Here is a 17,671-nt window from a genome sequence, read left to right on the forward strand (position 1 = left end):
TCACCAGATGAATTTTTCGTCTAGCAAAGAAACCCGTTATTCTCTTAAGGCATCTGATCCTTGCACAGTGCAGGCGATACGTGATGCGATATATCATAAAGACATCAGAATCTTTGGGCTACAGGACAGTGTAATGTTCGCATCTCGGACAGGATACCCTACCACCTATTGTGATTATATCTCCCTACGGCATAGATTTTTTGAATTCGTGACGGTTGGCATCTAACAGGTTTCCGTCCTGCAGACAGCCCGCGTCACCGAAAATATCGTCTACACAGCACTCAGACGGCTTACCGCCCGACATGGCTGATTCCGTGAATGAAACCAAGCTTTTGGCAAGTCCTGTACACTCAGGTGTTGCGGTGCTAGGTGAGACAAAAGACGTTCCTGTAGTAACCCGTAGCGTTCCTGACGTGACGGCAATTCAACTTGCGACGGGATAATTATCTCCGGTGCTAACAGAAGTACTTGATTCTACAGGGAATGGACGCTTAGATATCGACCTGTCCGACAGGAGTTTTGCCGGTTGGTTGGCTCGCTTAGAGCAGCATCATCGTCGCCAGTCCTTTCCGGAGCAAAGGGAGCAGTCGGCTTTACCTTACACAACACCAGTTGGTGGTGACACACTACATCTCCGTCTGAACATTGTCATCCATGTCGTGGGATCGCGCGGAGATGTTCAACCGTTCCTTGCTCTAGGGAAGCGCCTCAAGAAGTGTGGCCATCGCGTCCGGCTGGCAACACACCTTGCATTTCAGAGTTTGGTAAGGGACAACGGGTTGGAATTTTTCAGCATAGGAGGAAACCCGACCGAACTGATGACGTACATGGTGAAGAACGCAGGACTTCTTCCCGAATTTAAGACAGTCCGGACGGGAGCTGTCGGACGGCAACGGCAGGATATGAAGGACATTATGAATGGCTGCTGGCGATCGTGCTTTACGGCTGGAGATGGCACATCATCTGATTCGATTCTAAATCATAACATTAAGCTTGATGACGGACAACGGCCGTTCGTAGCCGACGCAATTATTGCCAATCCCCCCAGCATGGCGCATATCCACTGCGCTGAGAGACTAGGGGTCCCACTGACTATTATATTCACGTTAGTGAATGTCCAGAGGAAATGTAAGAGTCATTGATGCTGAGTGACGAGACAGAATGCCCTGGTCACCCACCAAAGCGTTCCCTCACCCGCTTGCGAATGTGCATCGACATCACACGAGACCAACAATCGCGAATCTTGTGTCCTATAACATTGTGGATATGGTTCTGTGGGGGGGTCTCGGTGGCATAATCAACACGTTGCGCAGGAAATCTCTTGGTCTAGATATCCTGGATGCAGCTCAAGCGGTCGCTATACTACATCGATTACGTATCCCCAATGCCTATCTCTGGTATGCAGATGCCTTCCCGACTCTTATTAAGGATATTAATCGCATTCTCTAGGTCTCCTGCTCTACTGGAGAAGCCTCCGGACTGGGGTGACCATATCGATATTTGTGGTTTTGCCTCCCTTCCTGTAGAGGTCGACTACCGACCGCCAGACGACTTGTTCGTTTTTCTACAAATGGGACCAGCCCCAATTTATATAGGATTCGGGTCTATCGTTGTGGATAATCCACGAGAGCTGAGTGATATTGTTATCGGTGCCATTGAGAGAACCGGACAGCGGGCCATTATCTCTAAAGGTTGGTCAGGGCTAGATACCGGTGCATTAACTGTCCCAGACCATATCTTCCTGCTAGGCGAATGTCCTCATAATTGGCTGTTTCAATATGTTTCATGTGTGGTCCACCATGGTGGTGCAGGGACCACTCAAACTGGCCTTAAATTCGGCTGTCCCACCGTCGTTATCCCTTTTTTTGGCGACCAGCCCTTCTGGGGATCTATCATCGCCGATCTCGGAGTCGGTCCGATTCCAGTTCCATACAAGGAGCTCACTATAGACAGACTGGCAGATGCTATCCGGGAGGCTCTGAAGCCGCCTTTGAAGCGAAAAGCTCGGGAGATCAGTCATCGTATGAGCCGAGAATCTGGGCTGGATAATGCCGTCTCAAGTTTTCACAGGCATTTACCACAAGCGCGAATGCGATGTGCACTATGTCCTGCTCGGCCAGCTGTATGGAAAGTAAAAGAGTCCCGGCTCGTACTGAGCGCCTTTGCAATGGTCGTACTAGTAGAAGCTGGGTTACTCGCGCCACGTGATCTCGAATTGTACGTTAACATGAATTGTTCTAATCCTTCTTATATCGAGTTTTATACGATCGTTAAGCTGATCGTCCAGGTACCGAGCTGTCCATTACGATACTAGCAGAGACCCTCAGAATCCTTTCAGTGCAACATCTCAAGCTCTTCTAGGTAGCATTTCGAAATTTGTAACTGACATAGGTGATATTGTTTCCAACATAAAGGACGTTTTGCCTCAGCGGAGTGCCCGCTCACTCTATGCGCCGCAATCTCTGGCTGAGCACATTAACGGCAGCAGAACATACTCTGTGAGGTCTGACAGTAATACGATGAATCAGAGGAATGATCTAATAAGCTCCGATGGACGCGTGGAAGTAGGTTCTGATCAAGGGAGGCAGCTGCCATCCAGAAACAGTAACATCCGCATCCCGGTAACCCGGCGTCGCCTGCGAAGAATACTATGCTATACAAGTCATTTATCCCGACAGATTCTCGATTTGATCGTCATCCCACCAACGGAAATCACATTAACTCTTACAAGGGGTATCCATAATGCCCCCCGGTTACTACATGATGACACGGTAGAAAGGGTCCCAAAGGTGACTGGTGCACGGAATGGGATGAAGACCGCTGGGCAGGTATGAGCGGACACATATTATCGCACACTTTCCTAACGTTGTCACCAGGAGCTTATATTAAGCATCTACAAGGGTGTCAGTGGGCTCGTTACACTCCCTTATCGCGGCTTCAAAGAGCTAGACGGTAAGGGCCTCTTCAAAGGCATTGGGAATGGAGCCGCGGGTTTGCTTCTTAAGCCAATGGCAGGTTTGTACCCTCAGTCGTTGACCAAGCACTACCCTGCAACAGGCAGACACTGATGTGTTCGACTCCGAACAGGACTGTGTGGCTTGGCCGCGTACCCATTGGCTGGATTTCACGAACACCTTCAGAAGTCCTTGGCGGAAGAAAAGTTGACTTATATTAAGGAAGCTCGAATCGCGGAGGGTTTTGAAGAAGTCAGAAATTCTTCTTTCGAGGAAAGAAGAGACGTTGTACAAAGCTGGCGTGCTTTGCATCCCTCGAGTAACAGAAATTAGGCTGGGACTATGCATGCTAGTGGTATGGACTCCGCTGTCGGAACACTGGTGACAGCCACTGTAATAGGGCCGTAATCACTTAAGGACAAGAACAATAGAAGAATGCGTGGTTATTAGGTGACTGGAGATGCTGTGGATACATGAATGTGTACTTACTGTATATGTCAAGACATGGAGTGGTGACTTACTGCTAAGACATGGGTTATGCTCAGCGACCTACTTTTCTTTATGTTTTGTATACCTTAGTACTCTGGTCATTACAGTTGTTGTAACACTGTGTACCTTAGCCATCGATGGGGTATTTCAACCTGCCCCATGATATTCGCTCTTTTCTTCAATCAATCAACTCAATCATCCTGAATTGGTTCCGTTTGACCTCATCCTCGACCTTATTCGCCTACTAGGATTACTAGCCAATACCGTCTCAGCTTACTCCGACAGTACAGTATAACGGAAGACGAGGTGGAAGTACCATTGTGGCCCTGTTTTGCTACACCCAACACTGCTTCGAAACTTCCAGCATTTTTCGGGGTTTAGCGCATCCTAGAGACAAAGCCTTACTATCAGTCAGCTACTAACATCGGAATCTAATTAAACAGCCCTGTCCCACTCCTCACTTCCTTCTCACATTGAACACATTCACCTCACCACCACCAAATATGGGCCCTGTGACCTTAACGAAGTGGAACAAACACTGGCCTGGTGGCATCCCCTCATTCCCTCACAGAAATGAGGAACAAGTGGAAGATGTAGCCGCCGCCTCTCGCGCATGGAGATTCTTTCTCCGTGAACAGTGGGTTGATGTCGAAGATGTCGCGGCGGAGGAACAAAGACGAACATTGATTGTGCGATGGGCAACAGCAGACCAGGCATTCCGCGATGTAAGGTCAAAATTCTGATGTGGTTGAATGGATTTCCTCTCAATGACTAACACTAAGATAGAACTATGAAACCCGAGCACCTGAGGATGGGCGTGAATTCGAAGACCCTAATGATGTAAGACATACCCCTCTCTTATTCTAGACGTGAGTCTAAAAGTATCAGGATGCATGCCTCACAGGGTTGATCCAAAGATTGGATGATGTTCACATCTGTCTCACAAAATGGACACCTGAGACACAAGCTCTGCTTGCGAAGTGCCTTATCACGTTATTCGGATGGATGGGTGATCAAGAATACATGACCACGACAATGTCAATGTACTATCCTTTGGAAGATAACCAAGGAAATATCCTCGACACATTTAAATTCCGACAGAGTCTCGCGCGGCCCGATTTCCTGGACATGTGTGTGACGGTTAAAGGAACTCTGCGGTTCTCGGACTTCTTTCCCAAATTAATAATTGACGACCGTACTCTTGAGACGGGACTCTGTCTCTGGGTTCAATACCAGAACAACGGAAGGCAAGAGAGGGCTTGGCGGGCTCAGATGTTCATGGATGAGTTCCCGCTTTTCTTTCTCGCGGTTCATGCCAATTCAGAACTGTTGGATGAGGTGCTCGAATATATGGAGAACGACAGACTCGAAGATGAGGATCCGGAGGTGATTTTGGAAGAGAAGCCGTGAGTGATGTTGGTCCTATGCTAGTGGTGGGATGGTACTCATAAGTTTAGGGTCGATATGCGGCGCCCCTTCGTGGAAATCTTTGAGAACAATCGGCGCGACGATGTGGACCGTTATGCTCTGGGGTTCCGTGAGGCTGAAGCGGCAGGTAACGGTTTAGCGATTGGATATGAATTGGAACGGATCCTTGCAGATACCGGAGCCCCGTTGAAGATTAACCAAAAATGATTCTATATTCCAGAAAAACGTTTGCTAGCATGAAATCTTTGAGGCGTGGCAATCAGCTTAGCCGTGGTGCTTCATAAGGGAACCGTTGCCCACCGAGGTGGTGACGACCTTCCACCCCCATCGGCTGACTGATTCGCTGGATAGCCGTTGGGGGCAGTTCATCATACGCATCAACCCGCAAAATCACAATTTAAACCCATCAAAGCGAACAGGAGCTGTCCGAGAAGCACAGGCGATGAAAACAGGAATTTTATAGATCTTCGTTCTCATCTTCCTCGCTTTTACATAGTCTCAGATTAACTAGGACCTAAGTCCAAAAATAGCAATAAGTCGGCTCCACTAGCAATTAAATATTGAAAAGTAACCATTAACGAGCTTCATTCTCAGATATAGCAGGAAAATTATTCGCATCTTGTGTTTGGGACTCGTCAAAAGAATAAGTGGAGAATGGAGATAAAGGACTTCCGAGGAAAAGAGCAAGACAGATGCTTGATATGCTAAATTAAAGGTATATGTTAGATCTTAACAAGACTTTACCGCTGGAGTAAACGTTCTTACAATGTTATAAACATAAAAGACTCATTCGCCTTTTTCACACCGCATGAGACTCCTAAAGGTGAGCCAAGCTTGCAGTTATTGAGGTTGTAATCTTGGGCTGCAAAGATGAATGTTGTTAACCACCTATATAATCGGTCAGTTTCTGGTTAGAATATATTCTTTAGTGTTGTGGTGACTTACAAGTATGAAAAGGTAAAGTCAATGGTAAATATCACGTAGTATGCCCATGTAAACCTTCCCATATCTCGAAATAGAAGGTAGGATAAAGCGCTGGCGAGAAAGAATATAACAACAGACACAACCGACTGTAACGTCAATTCCACTGTACACAAGAGGAAATTATCTAGGTCAAACCTACAAGTACTTCCCAGTACAATGCATGCTGATTGCGTGGCCCGACTGCAATAAAGTACGAAGAGATTCCCATGACAATAGCTGTACTTAGCCATTGTATGACTCTTAATGTAGCAAAGACCAATCCAATCTGTCGTTCTGAGAGCCGTGCCATAGCGGGTATCTTTGCAGATTTTGAAACTAATACCAAATGTTGGGTCTTATTTAGAAAGGTACTTGCTGGCAATATATGGAGGTATTGAATGAATTGAGGGGCTAGAATTTATTTCTTCACTTACAATATATTTGACGCCTAATACTAGGGGAGATCACTACGGTGAAGGGACTACCTTTGGTTAGGTTAGTAATGGCTAGAGCCATCGTGAAGTCATACATCCTGGGATAACCAAGGATCATTGCCGAATACCTCGGAACAAGTATTTATTTGCATCATAAGGTTGTGCAGAGGCCGCCGGAAATAGCAGTGCCTGTTTCTTGGGGCTGTAGTTTTCACTACACGGAAAAAAGTCTAGATCTAATAGCCTAATGGATATTGAATCAGCTAGACCTGCCAAAACAAAAAATTAGGTCAGGTTTCAGCCTCGGGAGGGACTGTCCACGGGTAACTGAGCACAGGTTTTGGTGTGGTCTTGGCTAGTACGCATGGGGCGGACCCATCTCTAGGTATGTCAGCAAGATCGTTGTCACCCGCCTTCTGAAACTCTATATATTGAAAGGCTACACTGTCAGAACCGCTTCCCATATAGGGTTAGAAACAGAGAGATTACATGGCCAGCAAGAAGAGAGAGTTAAGACTAACGGGATGGAGGGTATTATGTATATTCCAACCGCTCTTTTATGACCAAAGTGTGTTTTTTCCATTCCTATAATCCATAAGAATGTTTTGTAGAAGGTAACTTAGGTTGTATCCCCTGTCAAGCCCGTCTGTCGCGGCCGTCTATCAATAGTATATTTCTGAAACTCTGAAGGGGGTTGTAGCTTGTCCTCCGGAGGGGGCGGGGGTGCTTCCTTTACACTTGCGCGGAGCTGGTTAATATTATTATCCATCTCTATGCCTAGGACAAAGAGATCTTTAATATACGTAAGTCCTAGCTTACAACGCCTATTGTTATATCTACTAAAGACACAGTAAGAAATTATCTTAATCTACTCACTGTATAGAGGTATCCTAGAATACCATTAGCGATGTTTGACTATATATTAGAAATATATACTTTATACCCGTTTCCGCTTTTTCTAATAAATAGTGCAGGCCTAACCTATCTCGCATACTTAAATAGATTTAATGAATCTACTCTGTGGCCTTACCGCTAGTGCCTAGTTAGAACAGGACATAGAGGTCTAAATGGCATTTTTCACGCGAATAGGGCGAGAAACGGCATCCTACGTAGGGTACACCGCGGCTTCGGGAATATGGGAAAGCATGGCCGATTAAGAGGATTATCGATTGAGGGACACTATTGGCATCACTAAATAGATGAAGGGGGGATTGAATGTGATATCCATCTCACTGAGCACAGTACTTTTATGCCTGACCTTCTTCTGAGCAGTCTACAGTACCCCGCCCATGTGGCGGTGAAAACATGGAGAAATTTCGCCCCTCAGAAGGCCACCGGAGAATCAAGACGCAAGTTTACGAGTTTGTGGATTAATTCCCCCAACGAATCGATCTCCAGCCTCCCCACGTGTGGCCTGGAGCATGTTCGCGGGGATGACAGCGATGGTAAAGCTTTCGGGGAAATTTCGGGAGATTCCCCAACATTACTCGAGTCCACGGCCATTGGTGCCAAGCATCGCCCGTCATCGCCTGCCATCTATTTACCTTCCTATGAGAACTTTAAGGCTTCCTCAGCAAGAAGCCATCTAGAATCGCACCGAAGTGGCGCTCACGGACCCATCATAAATTTGCCGGTGGAGCATCCAAGGTCTCTGATACCCTGTGAGCAGTCTCCAAGCCCGAAGATATTGCGACGAAGACCCAGGGAGGCAAAAGCCTCCTTCTAAAATACATATAAGGGCGTCCTAGCCCTGTCAATGGCAACCTGAGAAGTCTATCATATCAACAAACATGGCCGTCTTGTCAGTTCTGGGTGTGGTGCTCGGTGTCACCATCTCAACCGCATGGAGTCAAACCCTGACGGATGAGAAGATTCAGAAGATGGGAAACAACACTCTCTTCACACGCTGGAGACCTTACTCCCATTTCCTTGCTCCCGCTGGGTGGATGAATGTATATTCCCCTTCATTGCTCCCGTCAGATTGACTGATACTAACATTAATCTAGGATCCTTGTGGCCCCATGTACGATCCGGCCGAAGGTTTATATCATATGCATTACCAGTTTAACCCGAACCACGTCAACTGGGGTACGTATGCATCGATTTCCTAATCTGCAGGTGCTAAGTTTAACCAGGCAATATTTCATGGGGGCACGCAACCTCTCCGGACCTCCTAACCTGGACGGATGTTGACAACTCTCCCACTGATGGACTCGCTGCCTGGAAGAATGGTCAAGCGCAGTCGCTTGTGACCACCAACCTGACCAGCGACCACCATGACCCGGCGCTGTACAATCACCTGGGTATCTTCTCCGGAACAGCCCAGCCTGTCAACCTCTCTGGGGTATCAGACGGCACCTTTCTCGCCTTCTATACATCCGTTTCAAGACTGCCAACCTCATACACGTTGCCGTATTTGAATGGAACAGAAAGCCAAAGTCTGGCATACTCTACTGACGGTGGCGTCACTTGGCAAGAATACGAGAACAACCCGATCATCGGCCAACCCCCTGAAGGCTGGAACATCACTGGCTGGCGTGATCCCTTCTTCCTTCCAATCCCAAAGCTGGACACGCTCCTTAACTACGCAGAGCCTCACTACTATGCTGTCTTCGGCTCCGGCATCAAGGGCGTTGGCCCTCGCATGCCATTGTACAGCGCTCCTGCTTCTGATCTCACCGACTGGACTTTCCTCGGCTCTCTTTGGGAACCGGCCGCGAACAGCACCTTAGGCTCGTTGGTGGAAACCGGCTCCTACGGACTCAACTTTGAAGTTTCCAACTTTTTCGAACTTGATGGCCGTTACTTCGTCAGCATGGGTGCTGAAGGTGGGGAAGTGAGCTTCCATGACCGACGGTGGTCCTTGTGGAATGAAGGCACTGTTTCAGCTCGCTCTAACGGCAGTGTTTCTTTCAACCCTGTTTCTGGTGGTGCGGCCGACTGGGGTCTTCTCTATGCGGTAAGAATAAGACGGCCACAAGCAGACGATAGCAGCTAACATAATACGCCAGATTACCTCGTTCAACGACACCAAGAACAACCGCCGTATTCAGTACGGATGGGCAGCGGAGGACATGGATAACTTTGGCATCACGCAGCAAGGCTACCAGGGAGCACTGTCATTGCCCCGCGAGCTTTTCATCAAAGACACCGTCGGCGTCGTGCACAACCCTGCCGACACAACCCCTGGAAACTCCCGCTACTTCAAGAACTCCAACGGCACCTGGACCGCCAGCACCCTTGGTGTCCGCCCAGCCAGCGATGTCGTCGAAGGTCTCCGCCGTGGCTCCCACCACACCAAGACTCACTGTAGCCGCAGAATCTGCGACAGTACCAGTCAACTCCCGCTGCCCAGCAAGCTCAGCAACTCCTACGAGCTGAAGCTTGTCATCAAGAACACCACTGGTGCTACAGGCGTCACCGTTGCTGCCTCGCCCGGCGGCGAGGAATACACCAACATCTACTACGACCCAGCTAAGCACTCCATCTCCCTGGACCGCCTGCACTCCTCCCAGATCACCATGTTCCCCAACACAACGCTGGCCGGTCACTTCGAGCCCTACCAACTGGACCGCACGGGGACAGAACCCATCGAACTGAACATCTTTGTTGATGGCTCCATGGTCGAGGTCTTTGTCAATGACCGCTTTGCTCTGACCGGCCGCATCTACCCCAGCCGAGAGGACAGCCACGGCTTCTCATTGTACTCTGCCCCTGGCGCTCATGTCGAGTACTCGGACATTCAAATCTGGGACGGTCTGCTCAACGTCTGGCCTCAGCGACCCTTGAACAGTAGCTCCGTGCTTGTATTTGACACGCCGGCTGAGACGAATAACTACACTTGGTGGGATGGTAACTAGACAGGAAAAGGTGCTTTGCTTAGATTCCTGTATTATTGATAGTTTTGAACAAATCAAACTAGCATTTTCACTGTCTAATTGCGTTTAACGAAGAAACTTTGTCCATTTCCTCGCGGAATTTCAGCGACTTGTTCTCCTGCCCAGTTGTCAGAGTCGAAGCTCGGAGCACTTTAAGCACACCTCACCGGTGGCTGGCGGCTGGTGGCTTGTGCGGGATATTGATCTACTGGCCTCTTGGAGGTTTGGTGGCGTTTTGAGGAGCTTTCCCAAATCGGTCAAGATCCTTCGTACCCTGGCAGGGGCTTTACCCCACCGGTCATGCTGAATCTGGCCCTCAACAGAACCGCGACTTGATTCAGGTTCCAACTTGAAAGGACCCCGAACCTGAGCCTATAAGTAAATAGATATAAGTTTACTAAAATGATTTATATAAATAATAATAGACAAATAATACATAATTTAGAATATCTGTAATGGCAGGCGGTATTGTGTAGAGGACTGCTGCGGCCCGAGAAGGATTGGATGGTCTGAATGAACGTATAGCAATACGGAGAAGGAAGGCCGCGGAGATCCGATAGTGACCGACGTGCTTCCGGTCCAAATAGCACTAATCTAATTTCGCGAAAGCATTATATAGAGGCTTGTGTTAGATCTGGACACGCACGGCTTCCCGACGTTGATTTTGAGAGCCAATGATTGGATCGTGGTTATGTAGTTATAGATGATCTCTATACCGTTTATGAGGACTGGGATTGGACCTAAATTATTTGTCACTCGCTACGCCGAGTGGTTACCTAGTTATAGAAGGTATCTCTAATATACTATAAATAGGTAGACTCTAGATTTATAAGATTAACTGAGGACCTTACAGTATTATCGTAAAAACGTATCTATAATCTGTCTCCTTGGGGGATACAAAATTTAGGGTTACAGTTTTATGTACGATTCATTGGACCTAATAATAATTCTGCAGTGTTTCAGCTGGTAAGGCCGGGAGTGTCCACCACCCCTATTAGTCCTCTCTTGGTGGACTATTTTTTGCTGATATGTAATATAAGCTTCTCGTTTAACTAATCCCATGCACATATATGATGAGCCCGCGTATTAATAGCACCTTTTGCGCCGTCGTAAATCCTAAGAAGCGATGCTAAAGCCTGTTGCTTAGCCTGCCGCCTATATATCAGCCCCTCTAGATGCGCTTGTATGCAGCCCGCAGATCTGCAATATAGCCGACCTACTACACAGCCCTATGTAATCTTATTATCAGCATCGGTGTCTAGGAGCTTCGCCGTCCGCTTTTCCTAGAAATTATAGATAAAATGACTGTTAGGCCAAAGAAACTATCGACTAAGACGGATACAGATGGTAGTTACATGAAATGTGTCCATGAAACCTTACATCTGATTATTAAACCCGTGCACATTGGCATGCAGAAATTGCTCCAGAGAAGCTTCAACTGTATGTAAGCTGCTCAACGCCCTTGTCTCGTGACGAAAATACCGTCCGCCTGCAAGCACTGGCTATAATTTCTGCTAACAACTGCTCAAAAGAAATCCCGTTAGCCTTTGCGCTCGCCGGCAAAGGCGAATGATCTGGAAGCAGGCCGGAAATAGGGTTGATCTAGATAAACGAGACGTTACCCATGCTCTCGAGACGTATTGATATTTGATGCTCACCTCCAAGACGTTGGGAATAGCGTCAACGTTGTCGGAGTCGAATCGGATATCAACGCGTCCTGCATCACGGCAGCCGAAGGCCTTCCATGCGTCCAACGCAACTTGACAGGCGGCTTTTATCCGAGGATCAGCCATGTCGTGGGAATCACTCCATGCTAGTCCAGTTCCTGCCGTAGACTTGTTCTCCCTGGTGGCGAAGTTCAGATTGGTACCGCAACCATCATCCTTGATTCTGTTCTGCCATATATGTTCCCTGACACCGACTACCCGGCTATGGGTACCGGTCCCCAGAATGCTCACCGTATACTCAGGGCCAGACAGAAATGATTCGACCAAAATATCCTGGCCTGGGTATCTGGACTTCAGGTTCTGGACTGCTGTCTCCAATCCCGCAATGTCATTTACCTTGTTGAAGTCGTCGATGCCTTTAGACGAGCCTTCGCTGACCGGTTTGAGGAAGACTGGAAAGGACAGTGCAGATGTGTGGATCTCTGAGGAGCTTTTGGGCAAGACATTGCCGATTGAGAGCAAGAAGAACGGAGCAGTGGGAATCCGATAATGATTGAGAATAGCCTATTTATCCGGTCAGTGGTCTGAAATCCTAGTTAGTGGGTAGTGTCGTCTGTTGCACGTTACCTTTGTGTTTGCCTTGTGTTGACACAGTGCCATAGTATTAGAATCCGAGAAGGTGTATGGGATCTGATACGCGTCTAGAAGCGCCGGCACCTGCGACTCTCTCGAGGTTCCGTGGAACCCTTGCGCCATGTTAAAAACCAGATCCCAATGGACATGGTCACCAGCAGCGAGTAGTTTGACAAGTGACCGGATTCCGGTGACCAGAATGACATGATGGCCAAGCTCTCTTAGTGTAGTCAGCACCGAATCGACTTCACCGCTGTGCGGAAGGGCGGCACAGTCTTCCTCTGAGTAACCGAGTTGGTGGTATGCGGACCGTAGCTCCGCGATTAAAGCAATCCGGAGGGGTGATGTATTGCTGTCTTCCATTCTTTCGGAGGTAGCCGACGGACTGGGAAGCGAAAGACCAAAGGCTATTGAACTAGGAGATGACTAGGCAGTACACACGATAACCGACTGAATCGAGCGCTCGCAGCATGTATAGTCGCCTTATATTGTATAAAGCAGATGTACATTAGATATGTATACGACGTAATGTTTCCATTCGTAGTGGTTCTAGACCTTCGGAAGTCCGCGTATGGATGTAACCATATCAAGTAACTACCTAAGCTATCTATCCGCTCTGGGTGGGGCCCAGTCGGCAAACCCTATTTTCATTCAGACCATGGCTAATGTTGTGGTACGGTGAACGTCACTATTCAGGTGTGGACAGATCTAGAACAGTGAAAAAAAGATATGTTGATTAGCTACCTCGTGGTGTAATAATGCTCCATCACTGGGGAAAAGTTAAGCGCCAAATAGGAAGTATAGTGGGCGCCTAGGCCGTATGTAACTTATGCCGGCAGGTGTTGTCGGCCCTGCCAGCTCTGATGGACGGAAGAGTGAACGGCGCGTCCCGCCTGCGCCCCGCCTGCGCCTTGCCTTTACCAGGGCTAATCCGAAGTTCTTCTCACGATGCTCAAGACACATAGCTGCGAAGCCGGCTATAAATTATGTAGTGCTATTTAGCTGTTGGAATATTGCTCTGTCTTTTATCTCCTTTGTAGATTTATATAGCTTTTTAGGCGTCTGGCACTAGATTTCTGGGTTTCTACTTTATTTGGCGAAGCGCCCGCATAACTAATTGCTTTGATAGATAGGCTACCCCAGGTTCATGGAGTCTTGATTGATCGACCCATTTCAGTGGTCCCCGCCCAACATACCACTCCACCGTGTTTTCAATGTATGAGCTGCAGCCTTTGGTTTCCTTTCCCTGGTAAAGACACCCTTCTTGTTTCCATCCACCCTAATAATCCCTACAGCCGTCTGGAAATCAGCAAAGTTCCAGACGTGCTCTCCTACCACTGAGTCAATGCGGTCAAACACCCGATGATACATATCGAGTAGTTGGACCTGGAATTCCTCACTCCATGGAAGAGCAAGCACAGAATGGAGGCCGGCCATGGTGTCAGCTCCGTATTCTGTTATGACGATAGGTTTGCCGTATTTCCCTTCCCAGCCCAATAGTTCCTTTTCGAGAGCCGCCTCGGCCTCCTCAACCTCCCCGGTTTGGGAATACCACCCGAAATAGCGGTTGAGGCAGAGGACATCAAACATATCCGAGATCCGATCCACCTCATACGTGGCGTCTCCATAATTTGCAAAACAAACAGGGCGACTTGGGTCGAGCTCGTGGGCCAGGTCAACCAGCGGCGCGAAATACTCACGGGCTCCCACCTCCTGCGACGCAGGCTCATTCGCAATCGACCACATGACGACGCTGGCGTGATTCTTATCCCGAGCAATGAGCTCCCGGATCGCCTGCTTGTGAGCTTCGCGGGTGTTATTGTTGATCCCTTCCGGGGTGAAAGTCTGCGGACTGTCTTCGCTGGAAACTCCAGACCCAATGGAGAATGCCAGGCCGACGGCGGGCGTCTCGTCAATGACGACGATTCCGTGCCGGTCCGCAAATTCCATGACCTCTTCAGCGTAGGGGTAGTGGGAGGTGCGGAACGAGTTGGCTCCCATCCAATCCATCAGCTGGAAATCGTGAACCATGTATGCTGGGTCGTAGCCTTTTCCGCGCACAGCACTGTCCTCGTGCTTCCCAAAGCCAGTGAAGTAAAATGGCTTGTCGTTTATGAGGAACCTGTTCCCACTGACCTTGACTGTGCGCACACCCGTCTCAACACAGTAGGTGTCGACTACACTGTCGTTCAACCCCACTATGCTGGCTCTAAATTGGTAAAGATACGCCTCACCCGGCTGCCACAGCTTGACGGAGTCTATTGTGACAGAGCCACGTGCGCCTGATGCTTCGGCAACTGTCGTGCCATCTTTATCGATCACGTCGATCTTGACGCGGCCTGTCGTCGAGTTGGAGACCGTGACGAGGTAATTGATGAGCCCTGCAGAGCCTTTCACATGAGTGACGACTTTGATGTCCTGGATGTGCTGTTGCGGAACAGAATACAGCCAGACGGAGCGCGCAAGCCCAGCGTAATTAAAGAAATCATGCTGGTAGACCTGTACTCTTTTACCTGTATACTCCTCCACCTCGATCCTGCCTGGTGGGATAGTCTCGTGGGTCAGCTCATTGTTGACGGCAATGGTCAAGCGGAAGCTGTCACCAGCAGAGACAAGACCCGTAATATCTGCTTCGAAAGGGGTGTAGCCTCCCCTGTGCTCGGCGACCAGATTGTCGTTGATATAGATGCGGCCTTGGTGCGTGGCGGCATCAACCCTTACGAGATATTGCTGCTGTGACCAGGCTCTGGGGACGATAGCCTCGCGCTGGTAGTAAACCCATCCGACATGGTCACGGATCTGACGATCGACGAAGATGTCATTATAAGAGGCTGGAACGGGACACTCGAGATCTGTGGTCAATGGACCCGTCCAGGGTGCGGCTGTTGCATTATCACCGGAGTCGAGAGCAAACTTCCAAAGCCCGTCGAGAGAGATCAGATCTCTGAAAGGTGTTTGTCGGGGCTTCAGCATTGCTGGTCTCTGCTGAACCGATTGACGTGGTTGGATAATTGAGGGTATAGAGGATGCATGATGAACCAGAGAAAGCAATGACAACCCTATGAGAAACTTCATCCTGACAGACTCAAGTAGAGCTCGCCAGAAGTCTGACTATCGCCAGGAGTAGACCCGTGGAGACGTGGTCTGCTACCTGGTATTAAAGGAGTAGAGCGGCAATTGACTGCCATGCCATCGGCGTCTGATGCACTTGGCATGGCTAGATAGCTAGTAAAGGGCCAGCTTTCCATCCGTACGATGTGCCTATTCCCCCGTTGCTAACTTTGCCAAGCTCAGGTTTCTTTTCTTCTTTGCGGGGGTGGAGCCGAAATGGCCCCGAAAAGGCGCCAGCACGCAGCCAAGAATCAAAAGTGCGGAGAAAACAAGCATAAAGTGACATTAGATGTGGATAACACTGTCATTATCGATTGCCGAACAGGGACATGCTTTCGGAAGAGGACTATACCGACCCTTATACGTACCACTGAGCTCACAAATCATGCATCAGTCTTACTGGACTTCTTGGGTAGCTTATCCACCTGTTCTTTCGCTGGCCCCTCCCTGGCCCAAATCAGAAAGAGGAGGTGAGCTTGATGAGCAAATGTTTCATCATAGCTTTCTTTCTCCAGAGGCAGTTGGGACAGTGTGATTCGATTGGCCTTTTGGGCTCCCTTCTCAGTGGCCAGGCGTTGTGTATAGTAAGTATTCTAATCTAGAGACAGTTGACACCCTGCACTGTAGTTTGACTATATGTGCAATGCGCCTGCCTACAGTAGCTGCTACTATCTACAGCGCCGTAGGATAAACGGTTGACTCAATCTTCTCGGGATATGTCAACCCACCCTGACGTCTTGCTTCATCCATCACCTCCATGATGACAATACTCTCCTCCCATGGCATGGTCTCACTCTCGAGCTTTCCATCACGCAGGCACCGCGCCACCTCATCTGCCTCGTAGAACATGCCCTTCCCGCCGCCGGGAAACGGGCACTCGACCTCCTTGATCTCGCCGCAGCCTTTCTTGGGGATGATGCGGTAGCGCTCGGGCCGGAAAGCCGGGCCGTCCACCTGGATCTCGCCCTTAGTACCCTGGATACGGATGGCGGGGCGTGCAGCATTCGTCTCGTCGGGGTCGGTGGCGACGCGGATGTGCGTCATGGCGACGGCCTGCGACTGGCCCGGATGCGGCAAGTTCGACGGCGTGGTGGTGGGGAAGCTGAGGAGAATGGAGGTCGCCTCGTCGGCACCGGTGAGATGGTACAGCGTCATGTGGGCAGATACGGCGGAAGGTGGTTTGCGCTGCTCACGGGGAAGTGTGTGGTAGAGGGTTTGGAAGACCCAGGTGAGGGAGTAGATGCCCACTGTCGATAATTAGCTGAGGCTTCCCCAAACAGTAAACTGACAAAGACCATGCGAGCAAGAAAATGAAACGTACAATCGAGCAAACATCCCCCTGCCAGATCCTTATTCACCATCCGATGGGTAGTCCCCCACTTCTCCTCAACATTATCCCCGAAACTGTTATCCGCGACAACACGGAGCACCTCACCGATAGCGCCGGCACGGATGAGGTCGCGGATTTGCACGCTAAGCGGGAAGTAGCGCGTCCACACGGCCTCCATGAGGAAGAGGTTCTTTTGCTTGGCTGTGTCACACAGAATACGGGTCTGCGCCGCGTTGACCGTGAAGGCCTTTTCGCAGAGCACGGGTTTGCCCGCGTGCAGGGCTAGCATGACGTTTTGGAAGTGGTGGCTATGCGGCGTCGCGACGTACACGACGTCGATGGCAGGATCGGCTACAAGCTCCTCGTAGGAGCCGTAGGCGGCGCAGGGGGCTGGCACGCCGGTGTCTGCGATGAACTTTTCCGCGCGAGATTTGCTGGAGGATGAGGCTACGGCGACCACAGTGTGTGAGACGTCTGTGGTTCCGCGGATGGCAGGGTCACGGAGGAGATCGCGCACGAAGACTGGGCGGGTTAGCTGGTATATCGGGAGGGAGATGGGATAGAACCTACCTTCGGCGATCCAGCCGGTGGCTGTGAGGTTATTGGAGTGGTGGTTAGCTGCCAGTGGTGTCTTCGGGGTTGTTGCGGGGTCTCACCCATGATACCCCACCGGACGTTGTAGGGAGCCATGATGTCGAGCTGGTGAATGACTGGAGGGGGTCAATTGAGGAGAGATGGTGTGAAAGAAGAGAAGAATGCAGGAAGAGAAAAGAGAGAAGAGAGA

The 17,671-nt window shown here is 49.5% G+C and overlaps 7 protein-coding genes across 7 annotated transcripts; 3 read left to right on the forward strand and 4 right to left on the reverse strand.

Annotated features, from left to right (window-relative positions):
• Positions 1 to 302: 302 nt before the first annotated feature.
• ATEG_10250 (glycosyltransferase) lies at positions 303 to 3,287 on the forward strand (the record flags this gene model as incomplete). The annotated part of the gene is made up of 7 exons (XM_001218597.1): positions 303 to 369; positions 481 to 1,105; positions 1,161 to 1,397; positions 1,450 to 2,217; positions 2,288 to 2,828; positions 2,877 to 3,015; positions 3,088 to 3,287. 7 exons carry the CDS (start codon positions 303 to 305, stop codon positions 3,285 to 3,287), a joined length of 2,577 nt encoding a protein of 858 aa, XP_001218598.1.
• Positions 3,288 to 3,946: 659 nt separating this feature from the next.
• On the forward strand, positions 3,947 to 5,078 carry ATEG_10251 (uncharacterized protein; the record flags this gene model as incomplete). Its single annotated transcript, XM_001218598.1, has 4 exons — positions 3,947 to 4,168; positions 4,230 to 4,283; positions 4,332 to 4,849; positions 4,901 to 5,078. 4 exons carry the CDS (start codon positions 3,947 to 3,949, stop codon positions 5,076 to 5,078), a joined length of 972 nt encoding a protein of 323 aa, XP_001218599.1.
• Positions 5,079 to 5,445: 367 nt separating this feature from the next.
• ATEG_10252 (MARVEL domain-containing protein) lies at positions 5,446 to 6,144 on the reverse strand (the record flags this gene model as incomplete). The annotated part of the gene is made up of 4 exons (XM_001218599.1): positions 5,446 to 5,575; positions 5,637 to 5,759; positions 5,817 to 5,941; positions 5,995 to 6,144. The coding sequence occupies 4 exons, from the start codon at positions 6,142 to 6,144 to the stop codon at positions 5,446 to 5,448; spliced, it is 528 nt and encodes a 175-aa protein (XP_001218600.1).
• A 1,914-nt stretch (positions 6,145 to 8,058) lies between these two features.
• ATEG_10253 (glycoside hydrolase family 32 protein) lies at positions 8,059 to 10,128 on the forward strand (the record flags this gene model as incomplete). Its single annotated transcript, XM_001218600.1, has 4 exons — positions 8,059 to 8,220; positions 8,275 to 8,356; positions 8,404 to 9,227; positions 9,280 to 10,128. The coding sequence occupies 4 exons, from the start codon at positions 8,059 to 8,061 to the stop codon at positions 10,126 to 10,128; spliced, it is 1,917 nt and encodes a 638-aa protein (XP_001218601.1).
• A 1,452-nt stretch (positions 10,129 to 11,580) lies between these two features.
• Positions 11,581 to 12,569, reverse strand: ATEG_10254 (uncharacterized protein; the record flags this gene model as incomplete). The annotated part of the gene is made up of 3 exons (XM_001218601.1): positions 11,581 to 11,667; positions 11,805 to 12,377; positions 12,441 to 12,569. 3 exons carry the CDS (start codon positions 12,567 to 12,569, stop codon positions 11,581 to 11,583), a joined length of 789 nt encoding a protein of 262 aa, XP_001218602.1.
• A 657-nt stretch (positions 12,570 to 13,226) lies between these two features.
• Positions 13,227 to 15,419, reverse strand: ATEG_10255 (beta-glucuronidase; the record flags this gene model as incomplete). Its single annotated transcript, XM_001218602.1, has 2 exons — positions 13,227 to 13,423; positions 13,643 to 15,419. The coding sequence occupies 2 exons, from the start codon at positions 15,417 to 15,419 to the stop codon at positions 13,227 to 13,229; spliced, it is 1,974 nt and encodes a 657-aa protein (XP_001218603.1).
• Positions 15,420 to 16,229: 810 nt separating this feature from the next.
• Positions 16,230 to 17,577, reverse strand: ATEG_10256 (Gfo/Idh/MocA family protein; the record flags this gene model as incomplete). The annotated part of the gene is made up of 3 exons (XM_001218603.1): positions 16,230 to 16,804; positions 16,879 to 17,409; positions 17,544 to 17,577. The coding sequence occupies 3 exons, from the start codon at positions 17,575 to 17,577 to the stop codon at positions 16,230 to 16,232; spliced, it is 1,140 nt and encodes a 379-aa protein (XP_001218604.1).
• Positions 17,578 to 17,671: the final 94 nt, after the last annotated feature.

This window comes from Aspergillus terreus, genomic scaffold, assembly GCF_000149615.1.
Source record: "Aspergillus terreus NIH2624 scaffold_17 genomic scaffold, whole genome shotgun sequence".
Lineage (NCBI taxonomy): Eukaryota > Fungi > Ascomycota > Eurotiomycetes > Eurotiales > Aspergillaceae > Aspergillus > Aspergillus terreus.